The sequence below is a fragment of the Carassius carassius genome, chromosome 13 (genome assembly GCF_963082965.1).
Source record: "Carassius carassius chromosome 13, fCarCar2.1, whole genome shotgun sequence".
In the NCBI taxonomy this organism is placed as follows: domain Eukaryota; kingdom Metazoa; phylum Chordata; class Actinopteri; order Cypriniformes; family Cyprinidae; genus Carassius; species Carassius carassius.
The window spans coordinates 33,813,727-33,831,674 of record NC_081767.1 but is presented as its reverse complement, the minus strand read 5'-3'; the positions used below and the strand labels follow the sequence as shown (position 1 = coordinate 33,831,674).

The 17,948-nt window shown below is 32.7% G+C and overlaps 1 protein-coding gene and 1 long non-coding RNA gene across 4 annotated transcripts in view; both read right to left on the bottom strand.

The window, feature by feature from the left end:
* Positions 1-13,839, bottom strand: part of LOC132156404 (xaa-Pro dipeptidase-like) — an 85,038-nt gene extending 71,199 nt beyond the window's left edge. For 2 of the 3 annotated variants that reach the window (XM_059565408.1, XM_059565407.1), the window contains exons 1-5: positions 13,689-13,839; positions 12,691-12,877; positions 5,564-5,691; positions 2,952-3,015; positions 697-744 (exon numbers count right to left, since the gene is read on the bottom strand). In XM_059565408.1, the coding sequence (XP_059421391.1) occupies positions 697-744; positions 2,952-3,015; positions 5,564-5,691; positions 12,691-12,877; positions 13,689-13,705 (444 nt within the window). In that variant the 5' untranslated portion in view covers positions 13,706-13,839. Of the gene's footprint in view, positions 1-696; positions 745-2,951; positions 3,016-5,563; positions 5,692-12,690; positions 12,878-13,027; positions 13,136-13,688 lie in introns of all 3 variants that reach the window. The other variant, XM_059565409.1, reaches the window with a different exon arrangement.
* A 790-nt stretch (positions 13,840-14,629) lies between these two features.
* LOC132156405 (uncharacterized) lies at positions 14,630-15,472 on the bottom strand. Its single transcript, XR_009437408.1, has 3 exons — positions 15,411-15,472; positions 15,143-15,242; positions 14,630-14,963 (listed from the first exon to the last, which is right to left on the bottom strand). It is a non-coding gene; the product is annotated as an uncharacterized LOC132156405 (long non-coding RNA).
* Positions 15,473-17,948: the final 2,476 nt, after the last annotated feature.

Here is a 17,948-nt window from a genome sequence, read left to right as displayed (position 1 = left end):
TAAGTATATTTAATAGATATTAAATATTAAAATGATAATAAAAATATTAATAAATAACATTTACAGTTGTTTTTAATATATATTATTTTATTATCATAAATTAATAAAGTACACATTAATATATAAATAGTTGAATAAGTGTTTTATTTCACTTTATAAAACATTAAAATAAACGATTTATATTATATTATTTTGTTCCATGCATATTATGTACTTTACAATTACTGTATATAATAATGATAATAATATATTTAAATTATTTTATATAAGACAAAAGCCATCTTGATTGACTTAACATGAAATGTAAGTATCTTAAATAGATATTAAATATAAAAATAATGTTAAAAATAAATTTTACGTTTTTGCATATATTATTTTATAATATAACTAGTTGAATAATTATGTTTTATGTAAAACATTACAATAAATTTTTTTATTATTTTATTTTGTTTCATGCATACTGTATTATGTAAATTACAATTACTATATAATAATAATACAATTTAAATATGCATTATAATCCAAACAACACTAAAACGCATGGTTGCCACCTTGATAAACTTAACATGAAATCTATGATAAAGATCTTAAATACATTATTATTATTATTTATTTTTAATACCATAGTCCAAATAAAACAAAGTAATGCTTGCATTCTTGAAATCCTTCTTGTGAAGTAAACGAGGAAGATCTCACCAGTGTGAGCAGGACACTCGGCTTCATCTCGGTCAGCACATCTGCAATCTGTGGACGAAAGCTTTCGTTAGAGCGGATCCTTGCATTGGCTTTGCAGGAATATCAGTGAAAATCAACATAATAATGTTGTGTGAACAGAATGAGCAAAGCATTGTGGGAAGGAACACCTGATATAATCATGTTACAAAATGTTTTCGTTCATGAATGTAATTTTTTTTTTTAAATTGAAAAGTTTGGATCATGCACTTTCACATATACAGGTGCATCTCAATGAAACAGAATGATGTGGAAAGTTCATTTATTTCAGTAATTCAACTCAAATTGTGAAACTCGTGTATTAAATAAATTCAATGCACACAGACTGAAGTCTAGTTTAAATATTTGGTTCTTTTAATTGTGATGATTTTGGCTCACATTTAACAAAAACCCACCAATTCACGATCTAAAAAAAGTCTAAATCAGTCCAAAAAAACACCAGTTCTCGGTATTGGTGATAATATTCCTAATCAAACTCTGTTTAATCTAAAATAAATACTGAACAGATGGCAAAGGACTGAAATATTACATTAATCAGAGTTATTAAAAACAAAACACCAAAACTATTGCTGAAAGCACAAGACAGATGGTGAGGAGAAAGAAATGACATGCAAGATAAACGACCGACTCTTAAAACATCTGAACAAAACTCAAACTTAATTGAGTCTGGCAGGCGTGTCAAACACTCTTAATTACTCTAATTGTATGAGTTGCAGAAATCAGTGATCAAGATGAATGGGCTCAAAATGTCTTAAAATCAATGCAAACAAAATCAATTGTGTTTCCATTTGACATTCTGGCCCGCTGCGCTGAATAGAAACACACGGTAAGTGGAAAATGACTGTCATTAAAGCAATCAGCAAACGAGCTCGAGATATATTAGAGAGTTAGACGGGATCAGACCTGGACAAACCCACAGAAACCAGACTCATGAGCGTCAATAACTCAATATCTGCATCTGAGCTACTTAAAGAAACTTAAGCATTTCCACTACAGCATCAGCAAAAGGAATTGGAAAAACGGACAGATTTCCTGAAATCTCAAAATAAAAATAACAATTCTGACATTTAAACAAACCAGTTATATTAGAATCTTTGATATTTGAGTGTTTTTGTAATTTTTTCTTCAAGTCCATGTGATTTTTAATCCCGTTTTAGATTTTAGTTTTAATTTAGTTATACTTGAAAATGAAAATGAGAAACGTTTCCTTTCCAACTAGCTGAAACAAATATTATAAAATTAAGTTTTATTTAATTTTTTTGTTTTATTATTTTTGTTTACCATTGTAATATTTTTATTTATTTCAGTTAATGTTGATTTTATTTCAAGTAAGTGTTTTTTATGGTTTTATGTTTAGCTTTACTTCATTTAGTTTTAGTTATTTTAGAACATATTTTCAAATGAAAATGAGAAATGTTGAAACTAGCTGAAAGAAATATAATTATTTTATTTCAGTTCATTTTATTTTTATTTCAAGTAAATATATATTTTTTTATGGTTTTAGTTATTTTAGTTTTATTTTAGAACTTCAACACACTACATTTTTAGCTTAGAAACTACCTGAAATAAAATTTGTTTTATGTATTTTATTTCAGTTCATGTTTACTTTTCTTCAAGTAATGAAAATATTTTATTCATGTATATATTGCATTGGCAGCTAAAATAAAATATAATTTTTTTGTTATTATTTCAGATAATGTTGATTTTATTTCAAGCAATGTTTTATTGTGTTATTTTTACTTCCTTTTAGATTTATTTATTTTAGAACTTCAACAAACTAAATGAAAATTTAGCAACTAGTTGAAATAAGTTTAATTTATTTTAGTGCGTCGACTTAAATAAAAAAAATAAAAAATAAATAAATTTTGCTTTGAATAATCCAAAGCAACCAGCTGAAATAAGTGTTTTTGTATATTTTATTGTTATTTTATTTCAACTATTGATCATTTTTATTTTATTTATTTTAATGTTTATTTTATTTATGTTTATTTAATTTACTTTTAGTTATTTTAGAACGTCAACAAACTAAACGTTTAGCTTAGAAACTACCTGAAATAAAATGTCTGCTTTTTGTATTTTATTTCAGTTCATTTTTATTTAATTTCAAGTAATGAATTGGTTTGATTTTATTCAACATGCAAAAATCATGCAGAAGCATGCAAACGAAGCACAGAAAACATAAAATCACTACAGTAAATAACCATAAAAAGTGTACTTACGTCAGTGGTGTAATGCACCTGATCGACGGCGTATTTCTCCTTGAAGTGTTCACGAGGATAGATCCTGTCAAGACAGATCCGGCTTTAATGAGAACTTCCCATGAAGTTGATGTACTTCGTTAAGATCCTTCTTGTTATTACAAGATCACAGAAGATTTCTTTTTAATGATTACTCTGATGAAAACGCTGACAAAGACTGCACTTCTCTTCAAGTAAATGAACTCTTGATGTCAAAGTGTGTTTGCTTCTTGGAAGTGAAGTATTCATGCACTCCTTTTCAAACCGCACATTAAATCAGAAATGTTTCTTGAGCAGTAAATCATCATATTTTCATGATTTCTGAAGATCATGTGACACTGAAGACTGATGCTGGAAATACAGCCGTGCATCACAGAAATAAATTACACTTAAACCGATATTTACATAGAAAACAATTATTGTAAATTTTAATAATATTTCATTTTTTTCTGTATTTTAAATCAAATAAATGCATTATTGGTGAACAGAAGAGACATGCATAAAAACATTTAAAAACACACTGACCCTAAACTTTTGTATAAAGATTAAACTGAGTTGTATATAAATAGTAAGTATTATTATTAGAATTATAATAAACTAATAATAAATGTATTAAAATATAAATACTGAAAATATAAAATAGATAAATAGATATCTAGTATATATATATATATATATATATATATATATATATATATATGTGTGTGTGTGTGTGTGTATATATCCTTATATATTAAATATTTACATTTTAAATAAAAGAAATGTAATATGGTAAAATATGTTTAATATTTGTATTTATGTATTACATACTTATTTCAATATAAATATTAAAATATAAACTAATAATTATTATATGCTTATAATAATCTAATAATATTATAAATATGAATATAAATATAAAACAAATGTAGCTGTTTTTGAAATATATATTTTTATATTTTGCATTTTAAATATATATATATTTACAGTTTATGAAATATTTGTGTGTACATGTTTAACATTTATATTTATACAATACACATTTATTTTAAATACAAATATTTAAAATGTAAATATAATAACGTAAAAAAAAAAAAATAATCGAAATATTTACTATATAGGTCAACCATTTCATTATTCTCCAAACATTTTTCTTCAGTATTCAGTAAAAACAGCATCGCTTATTAAACCAGGAATATTCCTTTTTAAATTTATAATTTAATTTAATAAATCACAGAGGGTCTCGGAAGGAAATTGAGAAATACATTCTGGTGAAACTATAAAAAGATGTAGAAATTAAATGTTTGCAGTCTCCAAAGTTAATCAAATCCAGTGTTGGGCAGTAACACATTATTAATAAGTATGTTACTTTTGACAGTAACTAATACTGTAACGCATTACTTTTTAAACAAAATTAACTCCGTTACCGTTACCATGGTGCATTGTCTGTTACATTTTTAAATTAATTAATTTTGACTGAAGATTTCACTTTAGTTGAGCATAAAGACAAAAACCTTTTAGTCAAATGTAATTTCCAATCTGTTCGCTCAGATTTGTAAACCGTACTCACGGATTCATGCAGCAAGCTCCTACCTGTTAACAAAGTTTTATTGAATATTATTATGTGGAACATGCCTACAGTAAAGTGATTTTCTATCAAGTGTAGTACAAGGTGGAACAATTAAGAAAGATGTGCATCAAAATCTTGTTCAATTTGTGATAATCTTAACACTTGATTATTATTGTATAATAAACCGGGCATTGTGACTGACTCTGGAGTAATTTGTTCCTCTTTTGTAAGTCGTTTTGGATAAAAGCTTTGTATGCATAACCTGTATAATAATATATAATAATGATACAAATAAAGTTATTTTTAGCATTTTAATTTATAGGTTATTTTTGTGATTTTAAGCTAAGCTCCAACGTCCCATCACATTCAGGCAGCTCATTAGCATGATAACATAGATTTAATTTTTAAAAAGCATTTATATATATATATATATTATTATTATTATTTTCGATTTATTTTTAATGCATACCATTTATGGTTGTCAATAATAGCAGTTGTTTGGTGTTGAGTTTTTTCGAAATTGATTTTGAATAATTCAGATTGCTTTCATTTATTTATTTCAACATGTTTTGTGTTATGTTGTCCATTGTTGATAGTTTTCATACTTAAGCTGTGAAAGGAACATTTTTAAGGGCTCAACACCACAGCTTTTATGATGCAGAAGCCACTTTAGTTTTTGATTCGTAACATATTATTCACCTTGTTTTGTTATTTATTTCAGTGATATACAATATTCAGTTTGTGCTGGTCTGACTTAAATAAAATAGTGTTTAAAAATTACTTTGTTTAAGTCAGTTTTGTGTTCGTATAGACCGTAACGCATAAAAGGACATTAATGGGAACATTAAAGAACGTTCTTTAAAAAAGTAACTAAAAAGTTACTTTTAACAGTAATGCATTACTTTTTGGTGTAAGTAATCAACAAAGTAACTGAGTTACTTTTTGAATGAAGTAACTAGTAACTGTAACTAGTTACTATTTCTTAGTAACTAGCACAACACTGCTCAAATCACACATGCACATCCTGAACGGGAGCGTCACGCACTCGCCCATCCATGTGGCGTAGCTCTCCGGCAGCTTGGGAACAAACAGGATGGATTTCTTGGAGTCGACGTCGATGGCTCCGTAGCAGTTAGCCTCCGTCACACCGAAGGTCCAGTGGAAAAACGACTCCTGCAGAGCGACACACAGATCTTTACATCATCAAGTGACTCATTTACATACACACACACTCTACACGTGTGTAACCTGTAAATAAGCCAAAACACAGAGACTATTCAGTGTTATTGATACAGATGGTTAATTATGTAACATTGGTTTTTGTTTATTGTGGATTTAGGTGTGAAGAATGATTTTATGCATTGCTGGGCTACAAAATTCGCCTGAATGCAATTCATAATGCAATGCATTACACACAATGCACACATTTGGTCTTCTTCTACGTTCAGTTTTCTCATTCGGGTCAATGATTGGAATGACTGAGCGACTGTCTGAAGTAACTAACAAGCAAACAAGATAAATAAAAATGCCATAAAAAAGTGCCATAAGAGTAGATGTTTAAATAACAGATTTAATTTGTTAGTATGAACATGTTAAACATCACATTTTCCAGATATTAATAATTAAATAATTAAATGTATATTAATAAAAAAAGAAATATTAAATGAAAAAATAAACAATATATTTAAAATGAAAAAAATAAATAATAATAAAAAATTATACAATTAATATATTTTAAAAATGATAAAACAAATAACTTATTTAAAATTATAAAACATATTATAATGTAGAAACATTAAAATAAACATATTATAAATTGTAATATCATCTAATATATAATGAAAAATATTATGTTTATAAAATATGATAAATTGTAAATCATTTTAGCATTTTTACCTTTTTTAATTCATTATTTTCTATCATTTAAAATTGTATTTTATTTTTATTTTACATTATAAAAAAAAATTATAAATCAAATACATAAAACGTTAGAAATACAAATAATTAAATTAATGAATGAATGAACAACTGAATGAATGAATGAACAAGCAAATGAATGAATGATTGAACAAACGAACGAATGAATGAACAACTGAATGAATTAATGAACAACTGAATGAAAGAATGAATCAATTAATGGGTGAATGAACAACTGAACGAATTAATGAACAACTGAATGAAAGAATGAATCAATTAATGGACGAATGAACAACTGAATGAATGAATGAGCAAATGAATGAATAAACAACTAAAATGAATGATTGAACAAACGAACGAATGAACGAACAACTGAATGAATGACTGAATGAATGAACGGACGAGCAACTGAATGAATGAATCAATCAATCAATCAATGAATGGATGAATGAACAACTGAATGAAAGAATGAACAACTGAATAAAAGAATGAATCAATTAATGGACGAATGAACAACTGAATGAATGAATGAATGAATGAATGAACGAATGAATGAATGAACGAATGAATGAATGAATGAGCAAATTAATGAATAAACAACTAAATAAATGAATGATTGAACAAACGAACGAATGAACGAACAACTGAATGAATGAACGGACGAGCAACTGAATGAATGGACGAATGAACGGACGAGCAACTGAATGAATGGATGAATGAACGGACGAGCAACTGAATGAATGAATGAATCAATCAATCAATGAATGGATGAATGAACAACTGAATGAATGAACAACTGAATGAAAGAATGAATCAATTAATGGACGAATGAACAACTGAATGAATGAATGAATGAATGAATGAATGAGCAAATTAATGAATAAACAACTAAATAAATGAATGATTGAACAAACAAACGAACAACTGAATGAATGAACGGACGAGCAACTGAATGAATGGATGAATGAACGGACGAGCAACTGAATGAATGAATGAATCAATCAATCAATGAATGAACAACTGAATGAAAGAATGAACAACTGAATGAAAGAATGAATCAATTAATGGACGAATGAACAACTGAATGAATGAATGAATGAGCAAATTAATGAATAAACAACTAAATAAATGAATGATTGAACAAACGAACGAATGAACGAACAACTGAATGAATGAACGGACGAGCAACTGAATGAATGGATGAATGAACGGACGAGCAACTGAATGAATGGATGAATGAACAGACGAGCAACTGAATGAATGGATGAATGAACAGACGAGTAACTGAATGAATGAATGAATCAATCAATCAATGAATGGATGAATGAACAACTGAATGAATGAACAACTGAATGAAAGAATGAATCAATTAATGGACGAATGAACAACTGAATGAATGAATGAATGAGCAAATTAATGAATAAACAACTAAATAAATGAATGATTGAACGAACAACTGAATGAATGAACGGACGAGCAACTGAATGAATGGATGAATGAACGGACGAGCAACTGAATGAATGAATGAATCAATCAATCAATGAATGGGTGAATGAACAACTGAATGAAAGAATGAACAACTGAATGAAAGAATGAATCAATTAATGGACGAATGAACAACTGAATGAATGAATGAGCAAATTAATGAATAAACAACTAAATAAATGAATGATTGAACAAACAAACGAATGAACGAACAACTGAATGAACGAACGGAGAGCAACTGAATGAATGGATAAATGAATAAATGAATGAATGAATGAATGAATGAATGAACAACTGAATGAATCACTGAATCACTGAATCAATGAATGGACGAATGAACAACTGAATGAATTAATGAACAACTGACTGAACGAACGAATGAATGCAATCAAAAGTTTGAAATTGGTTGCAAAGCTTTTGTTGTACTTGTGTTGAACTAATGAAAGCTCTCTGTTGTGTTGAATTTCTCTCAAAGTATCTTTTCATTCCAGTTCAACATCTTGTAGGCAGCAGCCAATTTAATTCAAATTCACCATCATGAATAATAATGAGGCCATTCTTAGTCAATCTTCTTCTGTGCCGAGGCTGAACGCAATCAGATAATCAAATCCACGCCTTTGTGTTCGACTCATTTTATTGTCTTAAGTGCATTTCAGAGTTTGTGTGCGTTCAGTGAGGACTTCGTAACAGAGCATTGCAACAAAACCACCGCCGGATACATGCAAACTCACACGCACAAATTAGAAAAGTGCCATGCATTTTATTCAAATCACAAATGTGCATATCAACGCTTCAAAAAGAAGCAAAAACTACAACACAAGACAAGCAAATTAATGGTTATGAATTATTTACAGTTAAATTATGAAGAAAGCAGGAAGCCCTCGAGTAGTAAACATCACAAAACTCAATCGCAAGCCTCGCTGCATGAGACAATCTCTGCCAAAACAACACAGGGTGTGCACCTTTTTGTATCTAATGAATGAGAAACACGCTGCTCATTATGTTCAATCAATTTATGTAAATGCAGTTAATTAGGGGTCTCTATCAGACACCCAAGCGTAGAGCTGAAATAAAAGGTCTGAACTCACACGCCTCTTGCCAACGCAAATTACCATTTAGCATGACATAAACAATAGCACCACTTACCAACACTCAATAATCATTTAGAAACAAAAGAGCGTGTTGATGCATGCTGTAAATGCATCGTTCACAAGTCACAAAAATCAGGTGCTTTTTTATTATTTAGTAGTTTTTTTTAAAGGTGACTATTTTTTTACGTTTTCAGATCAAAAGTAAAAAGTTTGGTATCACTTTACAATAAGTTCCCATTCAGTGTTATTTTAGTCTAATTGAAATACATTATACTGTAGTTTTTATTCATAATTTTTATTTTCCATTTTCATTTTAGTTACATTTTTAATAATTTTGTTGTGTTTTTGTAATTTTGCTATTTTTATTGATTTATTTGCTATTTTATTATGCAATTTTTTTATGTTTTTAGTTATAGTTATTTTAGTATATTGTTTTTAGTAAAAGTTAAATTAAATTAAAATGAGAAATGTGCCTTTGCAACTCGCTGAAATAGCATTTAAATAAAATCTTATTTCAAGTATGCTTTTTAAATTTATTTTAATTTTAGTTTCAGTTTTAGTTAACAATAATAACTTAGTTAAGATTAGTTAATACATTATCTAACAATGAGTAATAATTTTCAATGTATATTTATTTAAAACAAAGTTTAATAAATAAATAAATAAAAAATTATTTAAAATGACAAAAAATGATAAAAATAAATATTTATAAATATTTATTACAATAAAATATAAATAAATATTTACAAATAAACTTTTAAATAATTAAAAAAATAAATAAATTCATGAAACATTTTATAATATATATATATATATATTTATTTATTATAGATTGACGATTTACGGGGAATGCCGCTGCCATTAGACCTAAAAGTCTGAGGCACAATCTCACTGTCACTGTGCGACCCGCTTTTGAAGCGCCGCACGCATGATTCAATCGACTGAGCGCGCGGGAGAGAAAGCTTCGCTGTCATCGCGTGAGAGTCCAAGTCTATTCCCAGAAGGTTATCCGTTGAGAGGGGATTAAAACACTTTTCTGGAAATTCGTGCGTAAGCCCAGGCTGTTTAAATGATTCAGTACAAGATCCAGATGAGAGTGTGCTTGAGTCTGCGATTGTGCTATCACCAGTTAATCGTCTAAGTAGTTCAAAACACGAATGCCCTGGAGCCACAACGGGGCCAGAGCTGCATCCATGCATTTTGAGGAAGTACGGAGAGCCAGAGCTAAGCCAAAGGGAAGAACGCGGTACTGATACGCTTTGCCCTCTAAATTGAATCTGAGGAACTTCCTGTGTCTCTTGATGATCTGAATATGAAAGTTTGCATCCTTCAGATCGATCGTGACAAACCAGTCGTTTGGTTGAATCGGAGACAAAATAGACTTTACCTTCAACATCTTGAATTTGCTCGGCCTGAGTGCAAGATTCAGACGGCGTAAATCCAGAATGGGTCGCAATCCGCCACTTGTTTTTTTTTTTTTTTTGGTACCACAAAATAACGGCTGTAAAAACCCTGCCTCCATCTGAGAGGGGTGTACTTCTTCTATAGCCCCTTTGCTCAGCAGAGTTGACATCTCCTGTCGCAGCACCGCTATATCCATCGGTTTCACCACCGTGGAAAGAATTCTGCGGAAAGGAGGCGGGCCTCTTCGAAACTGAATGGTGTATCCGTGACAAATTACGCGTAACACCCACTGAGAAATGTCGGGCAAGCGTTCCCACGTGGTCCGAAACAATACTAGCGGTCTCATATTTTCCGCTTCCTGCAAAGCTGTCATACACGTTAAAATGTCCGGGCACGAAAAGCTTGTGGCGTTCGTGCACACGGGAAGTGTATGCGTAAGAGCCGCTGCGTCTCGTTGTGTATAATCCTGAAACATGTCCACGGCAGGAATTAGGCCAACAGATTGAACATCGGGCTCTGATGCTAGCGAAAAAGAGAAGGAGTCTGAAGGAGCGTTTGGCATTACAGCTCGATCCAATGCTGCTCAAAGCGCTGTTTGCTGCGAGACAGTCAATGTTAGAGTGTGGGGACTGCAGTGAGAGGGTTAGATGTGCATTAGCAGTCCAACAGCACCCTCTGGTGGAGGGCACAGTCCCTGGCGAACAGGAAGGAAAGCGCATGCGTCAAACTCGCTGCGTTTCGTTGTGTATAATCCTGAAGCGTATCCACGGCAGGATTTAATCCAACAAGATAAACATCGGGCCACGCCGCTAGCGAGAACGCGGCAGCTGTGTGAGCCATCATAAACTGGCCGTCTTTGTCAGCAGAGTGTCTGAGGGGGCGCTCAAATGATAGCTCAATCCAATGATGCTCGAGGTGCCTTTGCTGCGAGACAGTGAATGTTAGAGCGTGGGGGTTGAGGACGAGAGGCTTTCTCGTTAAGAACCGCCTTTTCTTTTTTGAATATAAAGAGAGTAGTGAAAAAGCGACATCGCTGTAACAGCAGTCCGCCATGTCAGCAATGGTGGCGAAACCCGCGGTGTTCGTGACGTGCGCTGATTAAGGCTGCTTCCAGGACCTCGAAACCTCTTGGTGGAGGTCCGTGAGAAGGGTAGCGGCTCACGAGGTGGGGTGGGGGGGGTAGTTTATCCACCACGCGGGTAGCCACATAAATAGCTCACTGAGGAAGGGGAGGCGCGTTTCTCCTGTCCGCTCGGAGGGAGAGAAACGCATGTTGGACAAACATAGTTTGAAAAAGCAAATCTGCTGATTACCACGCTCGAGTGAGTGAGAGCGAGCAAGTGGGAAAACTCCAGTGCATCACTGTATTCATAGTCAAGCCGCACATATCGCCCCTAACCAACACCTCGTGCGGGGCCTCGGCGCCCGCAGAAGCGAAACGGTGGGGGTTAGACGCGAGGCGACTTATAGAAATACACTCCAGAGTGCGGATTCCTTTTTTTTTTTTTTTTTCTGGAGAGAACATGTAGAGAGGCTTCAAACGAACCTCTAATGATAAACCCATTATAAGGCTCTTACCTTTCGTTGACTCATCGCGTCCGCAAAGAGGAGTTAACACTGCTCGTAGAAACCGCTGAGAACGCGAGATGAATCCTAGGGCACAGATGATTCGCTTCCCTGAAGGAATGAAATCTGAGCGAAATGGCGCGCGGCACCCAGGTATACGATGCGTACGCATGCGTAGGGCTTTGCCAAGCGCTATTTGGCCAATAGGATTGGCGGGATGGTATAGGGCTTCAGACATTCGTCACACCGAGGGGTGTTCCCATACGGTGACGTCACCGCAGCATCGAAGTGACCTATGAAAGGGAACTACATATGTTTATTTAATTTAAATTTATATATTATATATAAAATCTACTTTATAATTTACTTTAATGCTGTGAAATTCATAATATATAACTAATTATTTATAGTAATATAATATAACATCTTATTAAACCCACAAACCTGCATTTCATATAAAAGCTTACGACTGGCTAACTTTGTGCATTTTATAACAATGTTTTTTCTTCTTATATTATTAAAGGAGACACAATATTGTGTGTTTGATGGCACTACGTTTAGCACTTATAATTGGATGGCAAACTGTGAATTAGACTTAAACTGCACAATTATTGTGGCTATCCTTGAATGATAGTGATTGGATTGAATAATCATGATCAGGCGCTTAATGAAGATGAATGCATGCTAACGTGTGTTTTAATGGTCGCACCTGTCTGAAGAGCACATCGGTGTCTGTGCAGTATCTCTGCTTCTGTTCTCCTCCCTGAAGAACCAGCACAGATCCAGCCTGAAGATCCTTCTCAGCTCTCAGGCCTCGACACAAACGCTCTCGGTTCTCTGCAAACAGGGCGGCCGAAACCCTCAGAGTGTCCTTTCCCAGCCAAAACACTGCCTTCCTGTCACACACGACACAAACACATACATGTCACTCAAGAAAACACTGCAAATCAATACTGGGAGCATGCACTTTAACCACAAACTAAAAGTTATTTTGCTTTTCTATTTATTTAATACACACACAAACTGTGTTAATGGTTGCTACACACATAATCGTGCTCAAAAAATCTGCTGAGACGAAACTAAGAGCTTGTGACTGTTATGCAAGAGCTGGATTCGATCCCATCATGACAGAGGAATTCTTTCTGCTAGAAGAGCTGAAAAACATCAGGCAAAACTTAAAGGGATAGAAGAATTCAAATGCAATTTATTCCTGTGATGCACAGCTGGATTTTCAGCATCATTTCTCAGTCTTCAGTGTCACAGATAGACATGAAATACAATATAACAGCTGAAAGTAAGTAATACTTTTTTCAAATAGTAATAATAATAGATTATTTATTCACATTTACTTCCACAAATAATAATATAATAAAAAAATAATAATAATAAAAAAAAACATACACAAAATGCTTCAATAAAACAAACTTTAGACACTGTACTATAGTATTGTACTAATGCTATTAGTCCGGTTTTGTAAGAGAATTTACACCACCCAAAATCAGTCAGAATTAGTGTTTATTCGCAAAATAAAAACAGAAATGCGATACTAAGACAAAAACACAAACTTCTGCAAGACTTCTGGACTCTGAACGCGCGGAAACACGCATGCGCAGAAGCACAGCACACACAGAAGCACAGCACGCACAGCTATCTCGTGATTATGAATAAAAGCGAAATCTAGAGTAAGTTAAAACAGAAGAAACTCACTGCTGTGAAGATGCCATGCTGCTGCTGCTGCTCGTCTGAGAGATCGAGTCACGTGACCCCGAGCAGCTGGTCGTCACGTGACCGCGCACTCGTGTATCCTGTGTGCGAGCACAGCCAATGCTGACTAATGAAGTTACTGCAAAAACAACAACATACGGGAAACATTGTAATTTATTAGTTTGCATCGCTGTAATTGAGCACACTTTTCCCGTGTGTGAATATGCATAGCCACTAAACGCTAATTTTTATAATATCTATATATATAACTCACTCGGAAATTATTCACCTGCTTTAAAAAAAAAACAAAAAAACCCACAGGCCTATTATATATATTTAAAAAAAATAATAATTCACAAGACTCCACTGGGCCTAAGGAGATTCTCACCGTCAGCAGCAGCAGCAAAAAATATATATCAATATTAAACACAAAAATTATATATACATGTATGTCAACTTAAAACATAACTGACGTCATTTATTCCCTCATTTGCATATTTCTCATAATCAGCATGGGATGCATGGGTTATTCATTTTATTTTACTTTTTAAATGAAAATGCATTTACACTAATCTTACATGGCATTACTTGAAACGGCTGCCAATTACTAATGCAATCTTTGCAACACAAAATCAAAAGCGACCTGTTTACCATGTTCCTGGTTTTATTGTGCAATTTATTCCAATCAAAACAATGCTGCTTAATTTAATAAAGAATAAAGAAAGAGTTGATAAAGGGTGAACTTGACATTCAGCCTCCTCAAAAGTGGGAATTAAAATGATTATGTATTTTCAAGTAGACTTTGTCCAGTTCAGTGCACATTTGAGATTAAAACAGTTTTGGAAACAAGATTCAGTTTTTCATTTGTGCAATGCAAAATGAACAAGAAGTACTTTAGTTGTTGTCTCTGTTGATGTCGCTCTGTGGTCTTTTGTTGGGTGTAAAACATTCTGCTACATCTATAAACTGTAGTATCATATAAAGTGTAGCATAACACAAAGCCAAACCATCTGCTCGAATGAGATTTTCATCTTTCATTGCTTCATAATTCCTCTGAAAATCACACAGCGATGGTGCTTTGAGCCCGAGAGAGGGATTTCAGCAACATCATTACAAGTTTTTCTCCTCGAGGAAATTAAAAGACAATTTGAAGATGCACAATACAATCTACTGCTGTACCATCGCTCTTTTTGTATCATTTAATCCTTTCAGGATGTGTCCCTTTTCGTCAGGCCTAGATCTGTGGATCTTATCATCGGCTATGTTCAGCCCCAAACTCTAAAATAATAACATATCAGTAAAAAAACACAACCACATTCCCTGCAGAGGATGCATTACCGATCTAATAAAAGTCTGAGAAACGGATGCATTTAAGCTCATTCTGCTTTCCTTTGTCTAATGTTTCTCGTGACAGATAACCACATGACTCCATCAGGGATGAATTTGCATACAGTTACCTTAAAATGCCAGTAAGGACTTTTTTCTGGTGGTTTTTAAAGAGCCCTGTGGCTTTGATGTTGTAATTGCATCCACATAGTCTTGCTGATTAGCTTTTTTCTTTCTCTCCATTAAATCGGAGAGATTTCTCAAGGTCTGTCTGTAAATAATGAAGCCACTGTCCTTCACCGTTACGTGCAGCTCCACATGCGCTGTATGTGGTTTTATGCTGCAATCTTCACCACTTTATTCTGCTTTTAGTCAACATTGAATCAGTTTTGATTCAACAATTCATCAGGTTGGTTGATGATCAGCAGCCCTGTTGATATATATTGGGTTCTATAAAAAAACACACAAAAAAAAACACTAAATAGATATATATTCTAAATTAAAATATTAATAAATAAATGCCAAAAAGAAAAAAAAACACACTTTATTCAATCGCTTTATCTAATATCTAACAGATTAACAGCTGTAAAAAAATGGAGATTGACTCAAAATATTTATATATATATATATATATATATATATATATATATATATATATATATATATATATATAAGATAAGATTTATATTAATATGATAATATTTATAAATATATCATTTTAATTATATTTTATATTTCTTTCTCTCTAGAAATATTCAAAAGATATTCAAAAAAAATATATATATATATTCTATATTAAAATGTAAATAAATAAATGCCTAAACAAAGTAAAAAAATATATAATAATAATAAAAAATTAAAAAACGGATTTTATTTAATCGCTTTCTCTAATATCTAACAGATTAACAGCTGTTAAAAAAATAAGATTGACTCAAAATATTATATTATATTATATATATGATTTATATTAATATGATAGTATTTATAAATATATAATTTTATTTATATTTTATATTTCTTTCTCTCTAGAAATATTTAAAAAATAAATATTAATATAGTAGTATTTATAAATATAGCAATTTCTATATATTTTACACATTTCTCTCTAGATATATATAGATATACATCTAAAACTATATATATACATATATTCAGTTGGAAATAAATGGCGTAGATCTAATAAATGCATTTTATTATGATTTATATAATTGCTTTATTTGTACATACACACAAAAACTTAATATAAATACATTTTATAAATGTAAAATTATTGTGTATGTTTTTTACAGTTTTTCAAAGTTGTAAATTTAACAAAGAATCACGAAGTTTATTGTAATTTTCTGTGAAATAAATTCACATTTAATTCAGTGTCTTACTTGACATCTCGTTGTAATTGTTTGTGAAAGTTACTAGCGATTTCTGAGTAAATAATGTCTCAAAGCGTTTTAAAGTCAATGTCAATGTCAATGTCAATGTCACCTTTATTTATATAGCGCTTTAAACAAAATACATTGCGTCAAAGCAACTGAACAACATTCATTAGGAAAACAGTGTCAATAATGCAAAAATGAGAGTTAAAGGCAGTTCATCATTGGATTCAGTTATGTCATCTCTGTTCAGTTAAATAGTGTCTGTGCATTTATTTGCAATCAAGTCAACGATATCGCTGTAGATGAAGTGTCCCCAACTAAGCAAGCCAGAGGCGACAGCGGCAAGGAACCGAAACTCCATCGGTGACAGAATGGAGAAAAAAACCTTGGGAGAAACCAGGCTCAGTTGGGGGGCCAGTTCTCCTCTGACCAGACGAAACCAGTAGTTCAATTCCAGGCTGCAGCAAAGTCAGATTGTGCAGAAGAATCATCTGTTTCCTGTGGTCTTGTCCTGGTGCTCCTCTGAGACAAGGTCTTTACAGGGGATCTGTATCTGGGGCTCTAGTTGTCCTGGTCTCCGCTGTCTTTCAGGGATGTAGAGGTCCTTTCTAGGTGCTGATCCACCATCTGGTCTGGATACGTACTGGATCCGGGTGACTGCAGTGACCCTCTGATCTGGACACAGACTGGATCTGGTGGCCACGGTGACCTCGGAACAAGAGAGAAACAGACAAATATTAGCGTAGATGCCATTCTTCTAATGATGTAGCAAGTACATAGGGTGTTATGGGAAGTGTTTCCGGTTCTGGTTTACCTAATTAATGCAGCCTAAAAATCCTTTAACGGATTTGGATAATAAAAGCATATTAGTATGTTATGTGTATGCCAGGTTAAAGAGATGGGTCTTTAATCTAGATTTAAACTGCAAGAGTGTGTCTGCCTCCCGAACAATGTTAGGTAGGTTATTCCAGAGTTTGGGCGCCAAATAGGAAAAGGATCTGCCGCCTGCAGTTGATTTTGATATTCTAGGTATTATCAAATTGCCCGAGTTTTGAGAACGTAGCGGACGTAGAGGATTATAATGTAAAAGGAGCTCATTCAAATACTTAGGTGCTAAACCATTCAGGGCTTTATAAGTAATAAGCAATATTTTAAAATCTATGCGATGCTTGATAGGGAGCCAGTGCAGTGTTGACAGGACCGGGCTAATATGGTCATACTTCCTGGTTCTAGTAAGAACTCTTGCTGCTGCATTTTGGACTAGCTGTAGTTTGTTTACTAAGCGTGCAGAACAACCACCCAATAAAGCATTACAATAATCTAACCTTGAGGTCATAAATGCATGGATTAACATTTCTGCATTTGACATTGAGAGCATAGGCCGTAATTTAGATATATTTTTGAGATGGAAAAATGCAGTTTTACAAATGCTAGAAACGTGGCTTTCTAAGGAAAGATTGCGATCAAGTAGCACACCTAGGTTCCTAACTGATGATGAAGAATTGACAGAGCAACCATCAAGTCTTAGACAGTGTTCCAGGTTATTACAAGCAGAGTTTTTAGGTCC